Source organism: Pteronotus mesoamericanus, unplaced genomic scaffold (assembly GCF_021234165.1).
Source record: "Pteronotus mesoamericanus isolate MK-2021 breed Mesoamerican mustached bat unplaced genomic scaffold, CSHL_Meso_final contig_94, whole genome shotgun sequence".
In the NCBI taxonomy this organism is placed as follows: domain Eukaryota; kingdom Metazoa; phylum Chordata; class Mammalia; order Chiroptera; family Mormoopidae; genus Pteronotus; species Pteronotus mesoamericanus.
This window is the reverse complement of record NW_026555285.1, coordinates 5,066,202-5,083,463: the sequence shown is the minus strand read 5'-3', so window position 1 is coordinate 5,083,463 and position 17,262 is coordinate 5,066,202. Positions and strand designations below refer to the sequence as shown.

Below are 17,262 nucleotides of genomic sequence, written 5' to 3'. Positions count from 1 at the left end.
GGGTGTAAAGCAATTTCTTAGGAACACTTTAGGAGTATGAATTAGAAGCATATAAAAATATTTATCTCTTATGACCCAGTGTTGGTGATTCCCAACTGGGAGGTAGGTGACTATTATTATACCAACTTTACATGATAGATAGAAATTGGAATCTCAGAGAAGTGAACCAGCTCTCCTGGTCTCTAGATAGCTACTAGGGAGTTGGCTCTCAAATCCTTCAGTTTTGTTCTAGGTCCAGAGAGCTCTTAACCACCAGGCTCTTTCTTAGTCTTAAGATGTCTTAACAATAGAAGAATGGTTGATTTATGGTGCATCTGCCCAAGGGGATATTGTGTAGCCATGAAAGATATTTATAAGTATGATTCATTGAGTGTTGTTTACTTGGTGCCCAGGTATGCTAATGCTTCTTACATTTTCATTTATTAATGAGAATTATTTAATAGTAGGAAAATGTTTTGAAATAATGTTAATTTTTTTATATTCCAAATGCAAACCACAAAAAATGAAGCTCAATAAAGCTTCCTTGTTGGCTTTGGCTTTATTTATTTATTTATTTATTTATTGTTCAAATGCACTTGCCTCCATTTTCCAGCCACCACTTTCCCTTGCCCAACCCACCTCCACCTCCCTTCAGTTCGAACTCACTTTGGTTTTGTCCATGGGTGCTTTATACATGTTCCTTGACTTGACCCTTCCCCTTATATCCCCTGTTACCCCACCTCCCTCTTCCCCTCTAGTTATGGTTTGTTTTTCCTTCCAGTATTGCTGGTTTTATTTTTCTTGCTTGTTTGTTTTGTTGATGTTCTGCTTATAGGTGAGATTGTACGTTATTTGTCTTTCACCACCTGGCTTATGTGGCTTAGCATAATGCTCTCCAGATCCATCCATGCTGTCGAGAAGGTTAGGGATTCCTTCTTTCTTTCTGCTCTGTAGTATTTCATTGTGTAAATGTACCATAGTTTTTTTATCTACTCATTTACTGATAGACACTTAGATTGCTTCCAGTACTTGGCTATTGTAACTTGTGCTGCTGTGAACATTGGGGTGCATAGGTTCTCTTGAATTGGTATTTTGGGATTCTTAGGGTATAATCCCAGCAGTGGAATTGCCAGGTGAAAAGGCAGTTCCATTTTTTTGCTTTTTGAGGAAGATCAAAAGGCAATTCCATTTTTAGCTTTTTAAGGAAATTCCACACTGTTTTCAGGAGTGGCTGCACCAGTCTGCATTTTCTGCATTCCCACCATCAGTGTACTAGGGTTTCTTTTTCTCCATAACCTCACAAGCACTTAATGTTTGTTGATTTGTTTATGATGGCCTGTCTGACTGGTGTGAGGTGGTATCTCATTGTGGTTTTAATTCGCATTTCTCTGATGGCTAGTGATGCCGAGCAACCTTTCATATGTGTCTGGGCTCTCTATATGTCCTCCTTGGAGAAGTGTCTGTTCAGGTCCTTTGCCCATTTTTTAATTGGATTGTTTGTCCTCCTGGAGTGGAGTCATGTGAGTTCTTTCTATATTTTGGAGATCAAACCCTTGTCCGAGTTATCATTGGCAAATATATTTCCCATATGGTTGGCTCCCTTTTCATTTTCCTGATGTTTTCTTTAGCCATGTAGAAGCTTCTTATTTTGATGAAGTCCCATTTGTTGATTCTTTCCTTTATGTCCCTTACTCTAAGGGACATATTGGTGAAAAGATTGCTGTGTGGAATATCTGTTTCCTGCCTATGTTCTCCTCTAGGGCTTTTATGGTGTTGCGACTTATATTTATAAGTCTTTTATCTATCTTGAGTTTATTTTTGTGTACGGTGTAAGTTGGTTGAATTTCAATTTTTTGCATGTAGCTGTCCAGCTCTCCCAGCACCATTTAAGAGGCTATTTTTACTCCATTTTATGCATCTGCCCCCTTTTTCAAATATTAATTAACCATAGAGTCATGGGGTTACTTCTGGGCTCTCTATTCTTTTCCATTGATCTGTGTGTCTGTTCTTATACCAGTACCAGACTATTGGGATTACAGTGGCCTTGTAATATAGATTGATGTCAGGTATTGTTATCCCTCCTACTTTGTTCTTTCTCAAAATTATTGAGGCTATTCAGGGTCGTTTATGGTTCCATATAAATTTTTGAAATGTTTGTTCTATATCTGTGAAATACATCGTTGGTATTTTAATAGGGATTGCGTTAAATCTATAAATTGCTTTGGGTAGTATGGACATCTTAATGACGTTGATTATTCCAGCCCATGAACACTGTATTTGCTTCCATTTGTTTGTGTCTTAATATCTTTCTTCAGAGTTGTATAATTTTCCACATACAGGTCTTTTACCTCCTTGGTTAAGTTTATTCCTAGGTACTTTATTTTGCAAATGGGATTTTTTTCCTGATTTCTGCTTCTGATATTTCATTGTTGCTGTACAAAAATGCCTTTGATCTCTGAATATTGACTTTGTATCCTGCTGTTTTGCCAAATTCACTTATTAGGTCAAGTAGTTTCTTGGTGGAGTCTTTAGGGTTCTCTATTTACGTTATCATGTCATCTGCAAACAATGACAGTTTTACTTTCTTTCCAATTTGGATGCCTTTTATTTCTTTTTCTTGTCTGATCACAGTGGCTAGGACTTCGAATATTATGTTGAAAAGAAGTGGTGAAAGTGGATATCCTTGTCTTTTCTTTATTTGATGTATTACATTTATTGATTTGTGAATATTGAACCATCCTTGCATCCCTGATTTGAATCCCACTCAATAATGGTGTATGATCTTTTTACACCATTGGCTGGATGCACTTTGCCAATATTTTGTTCAAGGTTTTAGTGTCTATGTTCATCAGCGATATTGGCTTATTGTTTCCTTTCTACGTAGTGTTTCTATCTGGTTTTGGAATTAGGATGATGCTTGCCTCATGAAAAGAGTTTGGGAGTCTTCCCTTTTCTTGGATTTTTTGGAATAGTCTGAGAAGGACATGGGTTGGGGCTTCCTTAAATGTTGTGTAAAATTTTTCTGTGAAACTGTCTGGTCCTGGGCTTTTGTGTGCCCAGAGGTTTTTTTGATTACTGCTTCAATTTCACCAGCTGTTATTGGTCTGTTGAGGCTTTTAGCTTCTTTTTCGTACAGTGTTGGAAGGTAATATTTTTCTAGAAATTGGTTCATTTCATTCAGGTTTTCAAATTTCTTGGCATATAATTGTTCATAGTAATTTCTTACAATCCTTTGTATTTCTGTGGTATCAGTTGTAATTTCTTCTCTTTCATTTCTGGTATTATTTGAGTCCTCTCCGTTATTTTCTTGATGAGACTGCTTAAAGGCTTGTCAATTTTGTTTATCTTTTCAGAGAACCAGCTTCTGGATTTGTTGATCTTTTGAATTGTTCTTTTAGTCTCTATGTCATTCAGTTCTGCTCTGGTCTTGATTATTTCCTTCCTTCTACTCACTCTAGGCTTTGTTTGATGTTGTTCCTCCAGTTCCTGAAGCTGTAGGGTTAGGTTGGTTATTTGAAATGTTTCTTTTTTGGTAGGCTTGTATGACTATGAACTTCCCTCTCAGGACAGCCTTTGCTGTGTCCCAGAGGTTTTGGATTATTGTGTGTTCATCTTCATTTGTTTCCAGAAACTATTTGTCTTCTTCTTAGATCTCATTATTGACCCATTCATTGTTTAATAGCATGCTATTCAGTCTCCATGCGTTTGAATGTTTTTGAGTTTTTTCCTTGAGGTTGGGTTTGTAGTTTCAAGCCCTTGTAGTCCGAGAAAATGCTTGTTATGATTTCAGTGTTCTTGAATTTGCTGGGGCTTGTTTTGTGTACTGTCATGTGGTCTGTCTTTGAAAATGTTCCATGTGCATTTGTAAAGAATTTGCTTCTTTGGGATGAAAGATCCTTACCAGTTATGACCATATAATCTAATTCATCATTCAGTTCCACAATATCCTTGTTGATGTTTTGTTTGGAAGATCTATCCATTGTTGACAGTGGGGTGTTAAAATCCCCTAAGGCCAGTGTGTTGCTGTCTGTATCTTTCTTGAAGTCCTTCAAGGTTTTCATTATATATTTGGGTGCTCCTATGTTGGGTGTATGTAGGTTTATAATATTTATGTCTTCTTGATAGAATCTTCTGTTGAGTATTATGAAGTGTCCTACTGTGCCTCTTTTTATGGCCTTTGTTTTGAAATCTATTTTGTCTGATACAAGTATTGCTACTCTGGATTTTTTTTCCTTTCCATTTGCTTGGAATATTTTTTTCCATCCCTTTCAGTCTGTGTAGGTCTTTTGTTCGGAGGTGGGTCTCTTGTAGGCAGCATATGTGCAGGTCATGTTTTCTTATCCATTCAACTACTATGTCTTTGATTGGAGCGTTTAACCCATTTACATTTAAAGTTTTTATTGATAGGTACTTACTCATTTTTTTCCTTTGTACCCGTGTTCCTCTCTTTCTCACTCTTTTTCTTCATCTTCTTAAAGCAGTCTCTTTAGGATATCTTGCAGTGCTAGTTTGGTGGAATTATAGTGTTTTAGCCTTCTTTTTCTGGGAAACCCCTTATTTTGCCTTCTATTTTAATTGAGAGCCTTGCTGGGTAGAGCAGTCTTGGTTGCAGGCCTTTGCTTTTTATGACTTGGGCTATTTCTTGCCATTCCCTTCTGGCTTGTGTTTCTGTTGAGAAGTCAGTTGCTAGACGTACCGCGGCCCCCTTGTATGTTACTACCTGTTTCTCCCTTGGTGCCTGTAGGATTCCCTGTTTGTCTTTGATATTTGCCATTTTAATGATGGCGTGTCTTGGAGTGGGCCTCATTGGGTTCCTCTTGAATGGGACCCACTGTGCTTCCTGGACTTGTGTGACTTTCCCTCTCCTCCAATGAGGGAAGTGTTCCTTCATTACTTTTTCAAACAGACTCTCTATCCCTTGCTCCTCTTCTTCTCCTTCTAGTATCCCTATTATACGGATATTATTCTGTTTCAGGTTGTCCTGCATTTCCCTAAACACCTCTTCACTCTTTTTGAGTCTTTTTTCATTTCCTTGCTTTTTCTGGGAGCTTTTCTCTACCTTGTCCTCCAGCTCGCCTGTTCAGTACTCTGCTTCATCTATCCTGCTTTTGATTCCTTCTACTGTGTTTTTCAATTCAGAAACTGTATTCATTTCCTCTTGCCTGTTTTTGATAGTTTCTATCTCCTTTTTCATTCTGATATAGTTCCTCGTAGTTTCCTGTAGTTTTTTTGTAATTGTCTCTGAGCTCACGGAGCTCATTGAGCTCCCTTAGAACCATTGTTTTGATTTCTATGTTTGATAGTTTACTTGCCTCTTATTTCATTTAGTTCTCTGTCTGGGGACTCCTCTTCTCCCTTCGAATGGGGGTGGGGGCGTGTTTCATTTTCTCCCCATTATTTGCGAGACTATTTTTTTGCTTCTGCATCTTAAATTGATCTGTCTTGATTTCCTGACTTTGTGGAATGAACTTCTATGGTAGGAGACCTGTGTGATTCAGTGGTGCAGTCTCCCTGATCCCTTGAACTTGATGCTCTTTAGATACCTTTTATGCTATTAATATTGGCTTTCTGAAGTAACTGGGTTTTGATTATTTGGTCATTCTTTGGTGGGTCCTACCCTCCAGCTGATTGACTGAGGGTCACTATGCCCAGCATGTCTTGTGTATCTTTGTGTAGGTGCTGCCTGAACAAAACCACAAAGCCCTGGAAACAAACCCAAATCTGCAGAAATAACTCCTGCCTGCAATTCCACTATCAGCCACAAATGAACCAGTATAAATAAGGCTGTAAAGAGATGAAGACTGCTATTAGAAAGGACACAAATGAACTATTAGTATAAATCTAATAAGTTAATATGCACAAACTTGATGGACCTGAAGTGAATGTTAAAAAGCATTGTAGTAAAGAAAATACTGCAAATCATGGAGAAGACCACAGTGGATTTTGTCTTGGTAGCCTCTAGTATTTACCGCTGTTTTTTCTTTCTGGATTTGCCTGTGGTGATGTCAGATATTGACCCTGTCCGACGTTAGGCAGTCTGTTAGAGACTTCCAGGGATCTGCTCTCTGGCTGTCTCTTTCAGTTGTTAATCTAGTCACTCTGCACTCAGCAGTCAGTCTTAAGCACCACAGGGCAGGGAGAATCCCTCCTGGGGTCTGAGCTATTGTTTCTCCTCAGGCTGCTGCTGCCTGAGGGGGAGTGGTCTGCCTGAGCATTTTGATGGCTGCTGCCGTATGGGGGATGATTCAACATGGGATTCCAGCAGCTGTTCTCTCAGTTCTCTCCCTAAAGCCTTCTGTCCCCAGTCTCTCTTCAAGCGTCTGTAGTCTACTCTGCACCAGGGATCTACTATCTGTGGCTGCCATTCTGTACTCAGCAGTCAGGTTTAAGCACCACATGACCAGGGCAGAGTCCCTCTTGGGGGTGGGGCTATTGTTTCCTCTTGGCCACTGCTGCTCAGGGGTGTGGTGTGCCTGAGCAAGATGGCTGCGGCTGTACGGGTGATAAGTCAGTACCAGGATCCTGCCAGCTACGCCCTCAGTTCTCTCCTCAAAGCCTCCGTCCTCAGTCTCTCCTCAGGTGTCTCTGGCCTACTCTGCCCCCTCTTTTGTTGTAGCCCAGGGTAAGTGGCTGCAAATAAAAATTTATGCATTGACCCTTTAAATGGCTCTTTAAGTCTCCTCCTGCCCATCTCTGGCCCCCTGCCCACCCCTTCACTTTTCACAGCTGGCTGTTATCTGTGTACTTTTGGGGCTCTGCTGCTGTAAGCTGGGGATCCTCACTTACGGTTTAGACTCCACTCTTCTCAGGGGGATCGAAGTGGCTGCTTAAATATCCCTCTGGCGCTGCTACCTGTGGCTGCCCAACCAGCCTTCTTGAGTGTCCACTGTACTCCTTACCAGTCAGGTTGTGCCAAAGCTGATTCTTATGTCTGCCCAAGGTTGTAAGCCTTCTCTCTCACTATTGTTTAGTTGTTTGTTCCAGGTGACTACTACATAATTTAGTTGTAACTCCAGATTTGTCCTGGGAAGAGGTCAGCATGACTTCCATTCACTTCTCTGCCATCTTGCCCTTCTAAGTTTTCAAAAGCATATTATAAATCTCAATGTGTAGTCTAATTCCAATTTTATTTCTAAAGAAATATATAGTAACTATTGTGTATGTATACAAATAACTGAAAGAATATTATAAAATATTGACTATGATTATTTTGTAGTGTTACAAGTAATTTTAATGTTTCAACTTTTTTGTTTACAGATTTTCTAATATTATGTATTATAATCAGAAAGTAGTTAAAAGTATAACTAAAACAGATAGACTTTTAATGTATTTTTATTTATACTGCAGACTCTTATTGAACAAATAGAGCAACGATCTGAAAAAATACCTGAGTGAGTACCTAAAAGTTCTTTAGTTTCCAAATTACCTTCCTCTTGTTATATGTCTCAGATATTTTCTGAGCAATTACCTTGCATACTGTGCAAGCTTTTCCTTATATTATATAACTTATTTTGGGGAGCAAGGTTGTAGACTGATGTAGTGTGTGTGCAAGGCATCTCTCTGTTTATTTATTTATTTATGTTTATTGAAGTATAATGACATACAACTTATTAGTTTCAGGTATACAACATAATGATTCAGTATAATCACCACTGTAAGTCAAGTTAACATCCATTACCATGCATTGTTGCCGAATCATTTTTTGTTGTGATTTGAACTTACAAGATTTAATCTTTTAGCAACTTTCAAATATGTAATGAGTATCATTTGTTATAATTGCCATGCTGTACATTTCAGCAAGTCACTTTTCTTTCCCCATAGGAGGATTTTCTTTGTATTTGGGTAGATGTAAGATGTCTGCCTTTGGAAGATACATCTTTTGTTAAATGGATAAAGGTTATATATGTAAATATTTCTAGTATTTAATGTGCGTAGATGAGAGGTGATCATAAAATCTTTAGAAGTTTGGCAGTCTATTCTGGGATTTAAGATCTGATTTAATTTACATATCTGAAATCTAAAGTTTATGCTCCCATCTCACTTGCTTTTCATCAGATACCAACAACTGCTAAATGATATTCACCAGTGTTATCTTGATCAGCGGCAGCTCCTTTTGGGCCCTAGTATTACTAGTACTGTAACAGAGTTAACCAGCCAGAATAACAGAGATCACTGTGCCTTGGTAAGTTTCTGCTTGTTTTGGTTTAATGTTAAACTTCTCTGAAATATTTTGATACCCTAGAAGCTATATTGGCCAAGTAAGTTTTGGTTTCCATATCAACTAACAAAGAATTTTTTTTCAGTTATGACAAACCTAGTTTAGTAATTAGCATTCAACTTGGCAAAATATCCTAATTTTGATCTATTTTTTAAAGTATGAAGATTCACAAATAAGTATTATTCCCTGAATGGTGAAGTTTCAAAGTTTGTCGATATATCTTAGGTTTTGCTGCAGAAGTGCTTTCTTGTTTAGTGTGATTTTAATTTATACTATAGAAAAATACATGAAAACTCTTTTTTTAAGTATCCCATGTTCAACTGGAAAGGTAATTTATTTTCATTGTCAAAAGTTTAGAAAATAAAGCATAAAAAACAAAAATCACTCATTCACATTTTCCACTGAAAACCAACCAGGCTCTGCTTCAGTAAATTGTTTTATGAATATATATAATTTCTTTGCAAATAAAATATTTGGTTCATTTCATAAACACTAGAATTGTTGTGTCTCTTTAACTGGAGGTGGTCTGTATTTGTTTTCCTGCAGATTCGCAGTGGCTGTGCCTTTATGGTTCATGTATGCCAGGATGAGCACCAACTTTACAATGAATTTTTCACAAAACCAACATCAAAATTAGAGTAGGTAGTACACAGAGTTTAAATCTTGTTTTTAACATTTAATTTTCTAATGATCATAATGGCTTATTATATTATGGGAATATTCTTAAATTAACTGACAGAGTTTTAATTTTTGTGGGTGCGTGAACAGAGTATTATTGAGTGGGACAGTGCTTATTTGTTTTAAGATAAATGTGCAATATAAAGGCCAACATGCTTTCATATTGTTTATAGTGTAATTATGGAGACAGTAAGGTATGATAATAGGAATCCTGTGTAGGGAACTAAGTCTTAGGATCTAGATCCCTTTATTTCCACCAAGCATAATAAATCCTTATAGTTAAAAAATTCTGTGACTCTAACTAATGAAAGACTTTTAAGAGTACACAGTATTTAATATCCTTTTAAAAAATTTTTCTCAAAGTGGACACTGCTAGTGTCCCACCATTAGTAACTTTTGGATTTGTCCTATTGGCATTTTGAATTTGGCAGTTACAAAGATTCTAAAACTATGACCCTCATAAAGGGGAAGAGACAAATGTATTTTATGGCTTTGATTGGGTTGATCACTTTGGATGAAATACTGCATATAGAGGAATACTCGACAATATGAAGAATATACAGAAGAATACTATGGACAATATAAAGAATATAGACACATAACTTTTTCTTTTGAAATGTTTATGCCAAAATACTTGTATGTCTGTAGTATTATTGAGTTTTGTTTATCTAAATATGCAAGTTTTCAAGAATTTTGAATATATCTTTCCTGGGGAAAATGTTACCGTTTGATTCAGTTATGTAGATATAAAAGGATAATTAAGTCTACTCACATACTTTTTATTACTTTTGAAAGGACATATGCAGTGTTATTACTGAAATAAGTACAAGTTGTAATTAATTGACATTTGGCTGAGGGCAGGTTATTTGAATTGATTGTTGATTGTTTATTGATCCCTGGCCTTTAAAATGCTTTACAGAATTCCTTTAGCATTTCATTCATTATAAGGGGTCTGGTACAAATAACACCACCTTTTTATTACAAACTCTTTTAATACAAAGTCATAAGTATGTAATTCTGTAACATAACAATATGACACTAAAGTACACCATATGACATTTTAGGTGAAATGTTGAAATTAAAACTATAAATTATCGTACCCATGCTATTACCCTATCAACCACACTCAAGCAGGTGTTATTTCTGCAGGACCCTGTTTAATGTTCCCCATACTGTTTTTCCAGTAGATTTTTACTATGTTTATTGTCTGGAAGAAATTAAAGATGTCTTTTAAACTGAAAAGCTTACTACTAAACTGTGTTTTATTTATTTTAGTGAACTTTTGGAGAAACTGTGTGTGTCATTGTATGATGTCTTCAGGCCATTGATCATTCATGTTATTCACTTAGAAACTCTTTCGGAACTTTGTGGGATTCTTAAAAATGAGGTGCTTGAAGATCATGTACAGAACAATGGTAAATGATAAGTATAAGTGATAATTTCAAAGGTATTGTAAAGTATATTTGTGGCTCAGTGAATTTGAAAAAGATAGCTCTCCCTCTACCCTACCACCTCTATAAATTTAATGTTTTTGAAGCTTGGATTGATTCCTTGCCCTTTTCTGAATCAAGATGCACCTTATTCTGTGACTAAATGTACAACTTAAATGGGGAAAGCATTTTAAAACCTGGGCAAAACTAGTAATAAAATAATGATAGTTACATTTCTTTCTGGCTTCTGAAATATTGAGAGAAGGGACCGTCAGTTTTGTGTTAGGCGTTTCTAATACACTGTTACCAGAAGACATAAAAATAATTGACTATATCATGCACTCCTGATTAAAAAACAGAAATTATTTCAGCATACCTATGTAGTAATGATTCATCTTTTTGAAATTAAAAATGAAAGCAGTTCTCTGAAACGGTTTTGTTTTTTCCATGTGATACAGTCCTCACTATTTGATTTGAATGTCATAGAAAATGATTTTCCTAATGATACTTTGATCCCTACAAAAAGTACCCTCAAGTGATCATTTTACTGGCAGAGATGATTTGACCTTCCTTAAGAGATACTGTAGGTTTGTTACTCTTCCAGAGTTTCTTATTGTACTACATTTAGTTCATTCAAAGATGTACATTATCTCTTTTTTTTATAAAAATTTTTGAGGGTTTATTTGAGCCAAACTGACGACATATGCCAGGAAGCAAGATCTTAAATGCTCCAGAGAATAACAGTTCTGCAGTTTCTTTTGTGCATTTGAAATTAAGAGGGCATTTTCTCACATTTTAATGCTTCTGAATTAAAGATGATTTTAAAATTAATGTGACTACTTACGTGATTTTGTGGTGTCTTCAACTCCTTAGCCCTTGGGATGCTCTTACTGAATCACTGGTGTGTCTTAACATTGATGATATCTTAGAAATGAAGGAATTGTATATAAAATCATATCTTATTTTTAAATCATTTTTCTTTGTGAAAAGAAATCACTTTAATATCTGTGGGACTCAATTTATTTTTAGAATAGGGATGATAACCCAATTAATAAACTGCCTTAGCTATATCTCGGGATTGGTCTGAAGCTGTATGAGATAACTTAAAAGGCACAAAGCACTTTAAAAGTCAGATTTCATTATCCATACGTATTAATAATAGAAATAATTTCACAGAGTCCCAGGAAGAAGGTATGAGGGAAAGTATATTTTCCAATTTTAAATTTGAGGAAATTGAGAGACATTTATTAAATTATTCTAAAGTCATGGAGTCATACTGAAATAGGAGACGTACAATCACAGTCAGTGACGCAAAAGAGGTTCATACTGTTACTAGGCAATTTAGTAATATTTTTGCTTTTTTAAAGAAAGTCTTTTTCTAAACCTAAAGGAATGGATAATTGTACTTTTTTTAATCAGCTGAACAACTAGGGGCATTTGCAGCTGGAGTAAAGCAGATGTTGGAAGATGTACAAGAGCGGCTCGTCTATCGAACCCACATCTACATTCAGACAGACATCACTGGCTACAAACCAGCTCCTGGAGACTTGGCCTATCCTGATAAGTTAGTAATGATGGAGGTGGGTTCCCCTGACTGATCTCGCCCCTGCCCCTCACAACTGTTGGATGTTTTATACTAGGTTAAAGATAGAATTTTTCTTTTTAATTCTCATTCAAAATGTAAAATCAAGATAAACGCCACAAAATCATAGGAAAAAAATATTAAAAAATTGAACAGAAATAATTTGTTGTCTCTCCAAGTTATATTTTATAGACATTCTATTCAGTTCTCTCCCCTTTTTCAGGAAATAGGCATTCTCAATTTCTAAATTAGTGCTTCCTGTGATTTCTCTTTTTTCTTTAAAAGTGGCATTGAAGAGGTTTGATAACATAAGAGCCACCATAATTGATGGTCATATAGTATAACCACATCCTTAAAACTATTTAGTACTGATTTTCAATTTATGATTTGAAGGCTTAGGTTTATCTTACTGATCTTTCATTGAGTGCTAGACAAGAGTTTAAAAAATGCCTAGGATATTAATGCTAAAATGGAATTAGAACCTAGAATTTTTAAATGGAATTTTCAAATATAAGCAAAAGTAGAGAGAATAACATAAAGAACTCCTACATACTCCCTCAGCTTCAACATAGCCAGTCTTGTTTCACTTAGAACTCTCTTATTTCCCCTCCCCACCCCTAGTTATTTTGGAGCAAACTCTAAACATTATTTCATTAGTAAATACTTTAGTAGGTAACTATATGGTAGGGGTGCTTTTACTTTTTTATATTTAACACAACCATAATACAATGATCACACCTAAAAACATTATAGTTATCTAATATCAATATTCAGTTGAATCTCAAATTTATTCAGATTCAGCAGTTAATGTCTTGTCACATTTACTTAATTTCTTTCTGTTTTATTACTTAACTATTTGAAAATAAATTAGAGACATTATGATACTTCACTCCTGAGTACTTCAGTTTTTATTCTCGTAAGAATGAAAACATTCTCCACATAAGCACAGTGCAAATTTTACATCTAAGAAAATTAATATTTATTCAGATTTCCCCAGTTGTCCTTCTAGCTGGTTCAAAAAATAAAAAAGGTGGGATCCAGTCAAGGTTACTATGTTGCATTTGAATTTTATGTCTCCTTAAAACAAAACCAGACTTTTCCCCTCTTCCCTCATCCCATGACATAAACTTTTTTAGAGAGATGAAGCCAGTTTTATTGTAGAATGTACCACATTCAAGATCTTTTTTCCTTATGGTGAGATTCAGGTTAAACACTTTTTTGGGGGGGCGGGACGATTAAAGAATACTACATAGTTGATGTTGTATACTTATGGCTTCATTATATTAGAGATACATACTGTCAGGTTATTACAGTATTGGTTAAGGTAGTGATTGCTAACTCTCTCCATTATAAAAACACATTTCTTCCTTTGTACTTAGTAAGAAACGATGGGATCACACTTTGAGATTGTGTGATTTTCCCAACATCTTTTCACCCAGTGGTTTTCACAGCTAAAGACTCTTGCCTGAACCAGTTAGGGGGTGTCCAACCTGCAGCCTGTGGGCCATATGTAGCCCAGGATGGCTGTGAATGAGGCCCAACACAAAATCATAAACTTACTTAAAACATGAGATTATTTTTTTTTGTGATTACATGTCACAATGTGTGTGGCCCAAGACCACTTTTCTTCTTCCAGTGTGGCACAGAGATGCCAAAAGTTTGGATACCCCTGATACTGCACTGAGGGTAGCAAATGGTGATTTTCATATCTGGCATTTCTTCTACATTTATTAGTTAGCTTTCTGCTGTAAAGACTTATTTTTCCTTTCCTTCCATTCCTGCCCCTGTCTTTGTACACTAGTGGACTTTAAAAAAAAGTCATAACTCATTGCCATAATTATTCTTTTTGATGCTTAAAATTGTCCCAAGTTTGATGAGTGGAAGTCCCTTTAGATTGGCTTCTTTGACCTTTTGACATGTCGCTTTAATCTTTGAGTACTTCTGTCTTTTTTCTTAAGCAGCTTTATAGAGGTATAGTTTACAGTATATATTTCACTCATTTAGAGTTTATAATTCAGTGGTTTTTAATATGTTCACAGATATGTGCAGCCATCACCATTTTTAGATCATATTCAGACCATTTTCATCATCTTAGAAAGAAACCCTGTAAACTTTAGTTATCATGAGCCGTAGGCAAACACTAATTTCTCTCTATAGATTGCCCTGTTCTGGACATTGCACACGAATAGAATCATATACCGTGTGGTCTTTTGTGACGTCTTTCACTTAGCGTGATGTTTTCATGGTTCATTCATATTGTAGCATGTATTAGTACTTCATCCCTTTTTATGGCTGGATAATATTCCATTGCATGGATATATTACATTTTGTTTATTTGTCCATCAATGGACACATGGGTTGGCTGTTATAAAAAATACTTCTATAAACATTGATGTACACATTTTTGTGTGGACATCTATTTTTATTTCTCTTGTGTATATGTAGGAGTAGAATTGCTGGGTCATATAGTAACTTTGTGTTTCATCATTTGCCAAAAGTGGCCCCACTCTGTACAAATCAGATAACTGTCAACTGTAGATCGGAAGATTTTAAATTAAGAGCTAATCTTTTTAGACTAGAGATTTTACCCATGTAAGGGTGCCATTTGCATGGCATGGGGAGAAGTGTAGAGTTGCATAGATATAGGTTCAAATTCTAGCTCTGTCATTATCTATTACTTAGCTTCTATGAATATGTTTCATTATTTGTAAAATAGGCATAACAGTACTGACCATGGAGGGTTGTAAGAGTAGAGATAATGACTAGAAAGCACTTAATGTAGTAGTAATACAGTAGACAGTGGCTGTTATTGTTTAACCTTTGAAATGTTTAGAAACATAACATTTGACTGGAAGTCAGTGAGTAAAATGTCCAACTCAACAGTTAAAATTTTAATGTTTTCTAGCTTGATTGAGATATAATTGTAACCTTATATAAGTTTAAGAGTAACAATATTTTGTGTGTATGGTGAGAACTTTAAAAACCTGCTCTCTTAGCAACTACCAAATATAAAATACAGCCTTGTTAATTATAGTCACCATGCTGTACATTAGATCCCCAAAACTTATTACTGTAAGTTTATACTCTTTGACTACCTTTCCTCTTTTTCCCCATCTACCACCGCCCCCACCCCAGAAATCACCTATCCTCTGTTTCTATGAGTATTTTATTATTTTTTAAATATAAGACATTTGGTTTGTTAGCAAAGGTGTTTTGATGGTCTGCTTTTCTGTATTAAAATTTAATATGAAGGGTGTTGCCTGTTCAGGTTAACTTAACCTATATTTCTTATCTCAAGTAATTAAAGCAGATTACTTGGTCCAGCCCTGACTGGCGTGGCTCCATGTGTTGGGTGTCATCCCACAAGCGAAAGGTCGCCAGTTCGATTCCCTGTCAGGGCCCATGCCTGGGCTGCAGGCCAGTTCCCCAGTTGGGGATGAGAGGCAACCAATCAATGTTTCCCTCACACTTCGATGTTTCTCTCCCTTTCTCTTTCGCTTCCTCTCACTCTAAAAATAAATAAATAACATCTTTAAAAAACCAAATTACTTGACCCAGTTTGTTTGAAAAATAATTTTGCTATGTCATCACGTGTTTTTAACATATTTTAAAAAATGTGATCTAAGTTTTGCCATGTTCATAAACTATCCTTGCTTAATTATTGGTTTATAGCGGGAGTGCTGCTAGGCTTAAATCTGTCTGTCTGTGAGAAATACATTAAAGTCTATTTTTTCCTAAGTGTAGCCCATACAAGTGGTAGTAGTCATGGTTGTTAAGTTGTCATCCTGTTATTATCCTGTTTCTGTTTAGACAGCTTCTCCTGGATGTCACACATCCTGATTCTCTCTTCTTTTTTTTAACATAGGTTTTATTTTTTGAACAGTTTTAGATCTACAGAAAAACTGACAAGATACTACATAGAGTTCCGGTATACCCATACCCATTCTGATCTGTTAACTAACATCTTATGTTAGTATTGTACATTTGACACAGTTAATGAACCAGTAATAATACATTGGTATTAACTAAAGTCCATAGTTTATTCAGATTTCCTTAGTTTTTATCTAATGTTTTTCTTTGTTCCAGTATCCCCTTATAATATCATATTACATTTATTTTTTATATCTTCTTAAGATCCTCTTGGCTGTGATAGGTTTTCAGACTTTCCTTGTTTTTGATGATTTTAATGATTTTGAGAAGAATTTGTAGAGTGTTTTATAGGTGCCTCTCTATGGGAGTTCGTCTGATGTTTTCCTCATGATTAGACTGCTGTCATGGGTTTTTTTAGAGGATAACTATAGAGGTAAAGTACCATTTTTAACATACCATATCAAGGGTAAATACTATCAAGATGACTTACCATCATTGATGTTGACCTTGATCACCTCACTGAGGTAGTGTTGTCAGGTTCCACTTGGAAAGTTACTCTTTTCTCTCTATTTCCATACCCTCCTCTTTAGAAGGAAGCTCTGTGCAGGCCCTGCCTAAGGAGGGGGGAGTTATGCTCTACTTTCTTGAGGGCAGAGTATCTACATAAAGTATTTGGAATTTTTCTGCAAGGGAGATTTGTATTCATTCATTCCTTCATTCAATTGGTATCAGTTTGGACTCACGGAGATTTATTTTATATTTGGGATTATAGTCCACTGTTCCTTTATTTTCTTGCTCAAATAGTTTCACCTTTGGTCACTGGGAACTCTTTCAGTTGGTTCTTATGTTGCTTTGACACATCCCTTCAATGTAGTTTTTCTTTTACTTTCCTTTTTCCCCGTTTGAGCACTTTCTTTTTTCTTGGTACTACAAGATGCTCCAGGGTCATCTTTATTATTTCCTGCCTCAGCTCTAGAATTGGCCATTTCTTCAAGGAATCCTGACTCCTTTTATTGGAGAATAGTATTAGAAACTAAGATCTGGGTGCTAAGTGTACTTATTACTATGGAGTGTTGGTGCCTCTGGGTCTTCTCAGCTGACACAGCAAAGAAATATATGTGCGTATACCAGCCCTTTCCTGTTGCTCCAGATCCTCACCAGCATTTTACCTTAACCTGAGTCAGTGCCTACACTGATAAATGTGTGGTGATAAGTATGTTTGTCTTAAAGCTAACAGGCTTGAAATATGCCAGCCTATTTAGTTTATACCCTTACTTATTCTTTTAAGAATGTTTTCCTAAACTTTCTTTCTTAATTCTATTTAAATTTCTTTTGGGTAGTTATATTACTTGAATACTATATTTTTATAATATGTAAAATCAGCCCTGCAGATATCAGTTATATGAGATGTTAGGGCATATAGTACTGGGACTCTATGGTTTTTGTCCAGCTTTTATTATTTTTCAGGCTCATAGTAGGAATTATCTTTTGGTGTCTAGAGATTG

At 35.9% G+C, this 17,262-nt stretch overlaps 1 protein-coding gene across 2 annotated transcripts in view; it reads left to right on the top strand.

The window, feature by feature from the left end:
* COG3 (component of oligomeric golgi complex 3) overlaps positions 1-17,262 on the top strand; it is a 95,655-nt gene that overhangs the window by 21,769 nt on the left and 56,624 nt on the right. For both annotated transcript variants that reach the window (XM_054586352.1, XM_054586351.1), the window contains exons 9-13: positions 7,327-7,370; positions 8,035-8,161; positions 8,744-8,835; positions 10,151-10,290; positions 11,725-11,885. In XM_054586352.1, the coding sequence (XP_054442327.1) occupies positions 7,327-7,370; positions 8,035-8,161; positions 8,744-8,835; positions 10,151-10,290; positions 11,725-11,885 (564 nt within the window). The remainder of the gene's footprint in view (positions 1-7,326; positions 7,371-8,034; positions 8,162-8,743; positions 8,836-10,150; positions 10,291-11,724; positions 11,886-17,262) is intronic.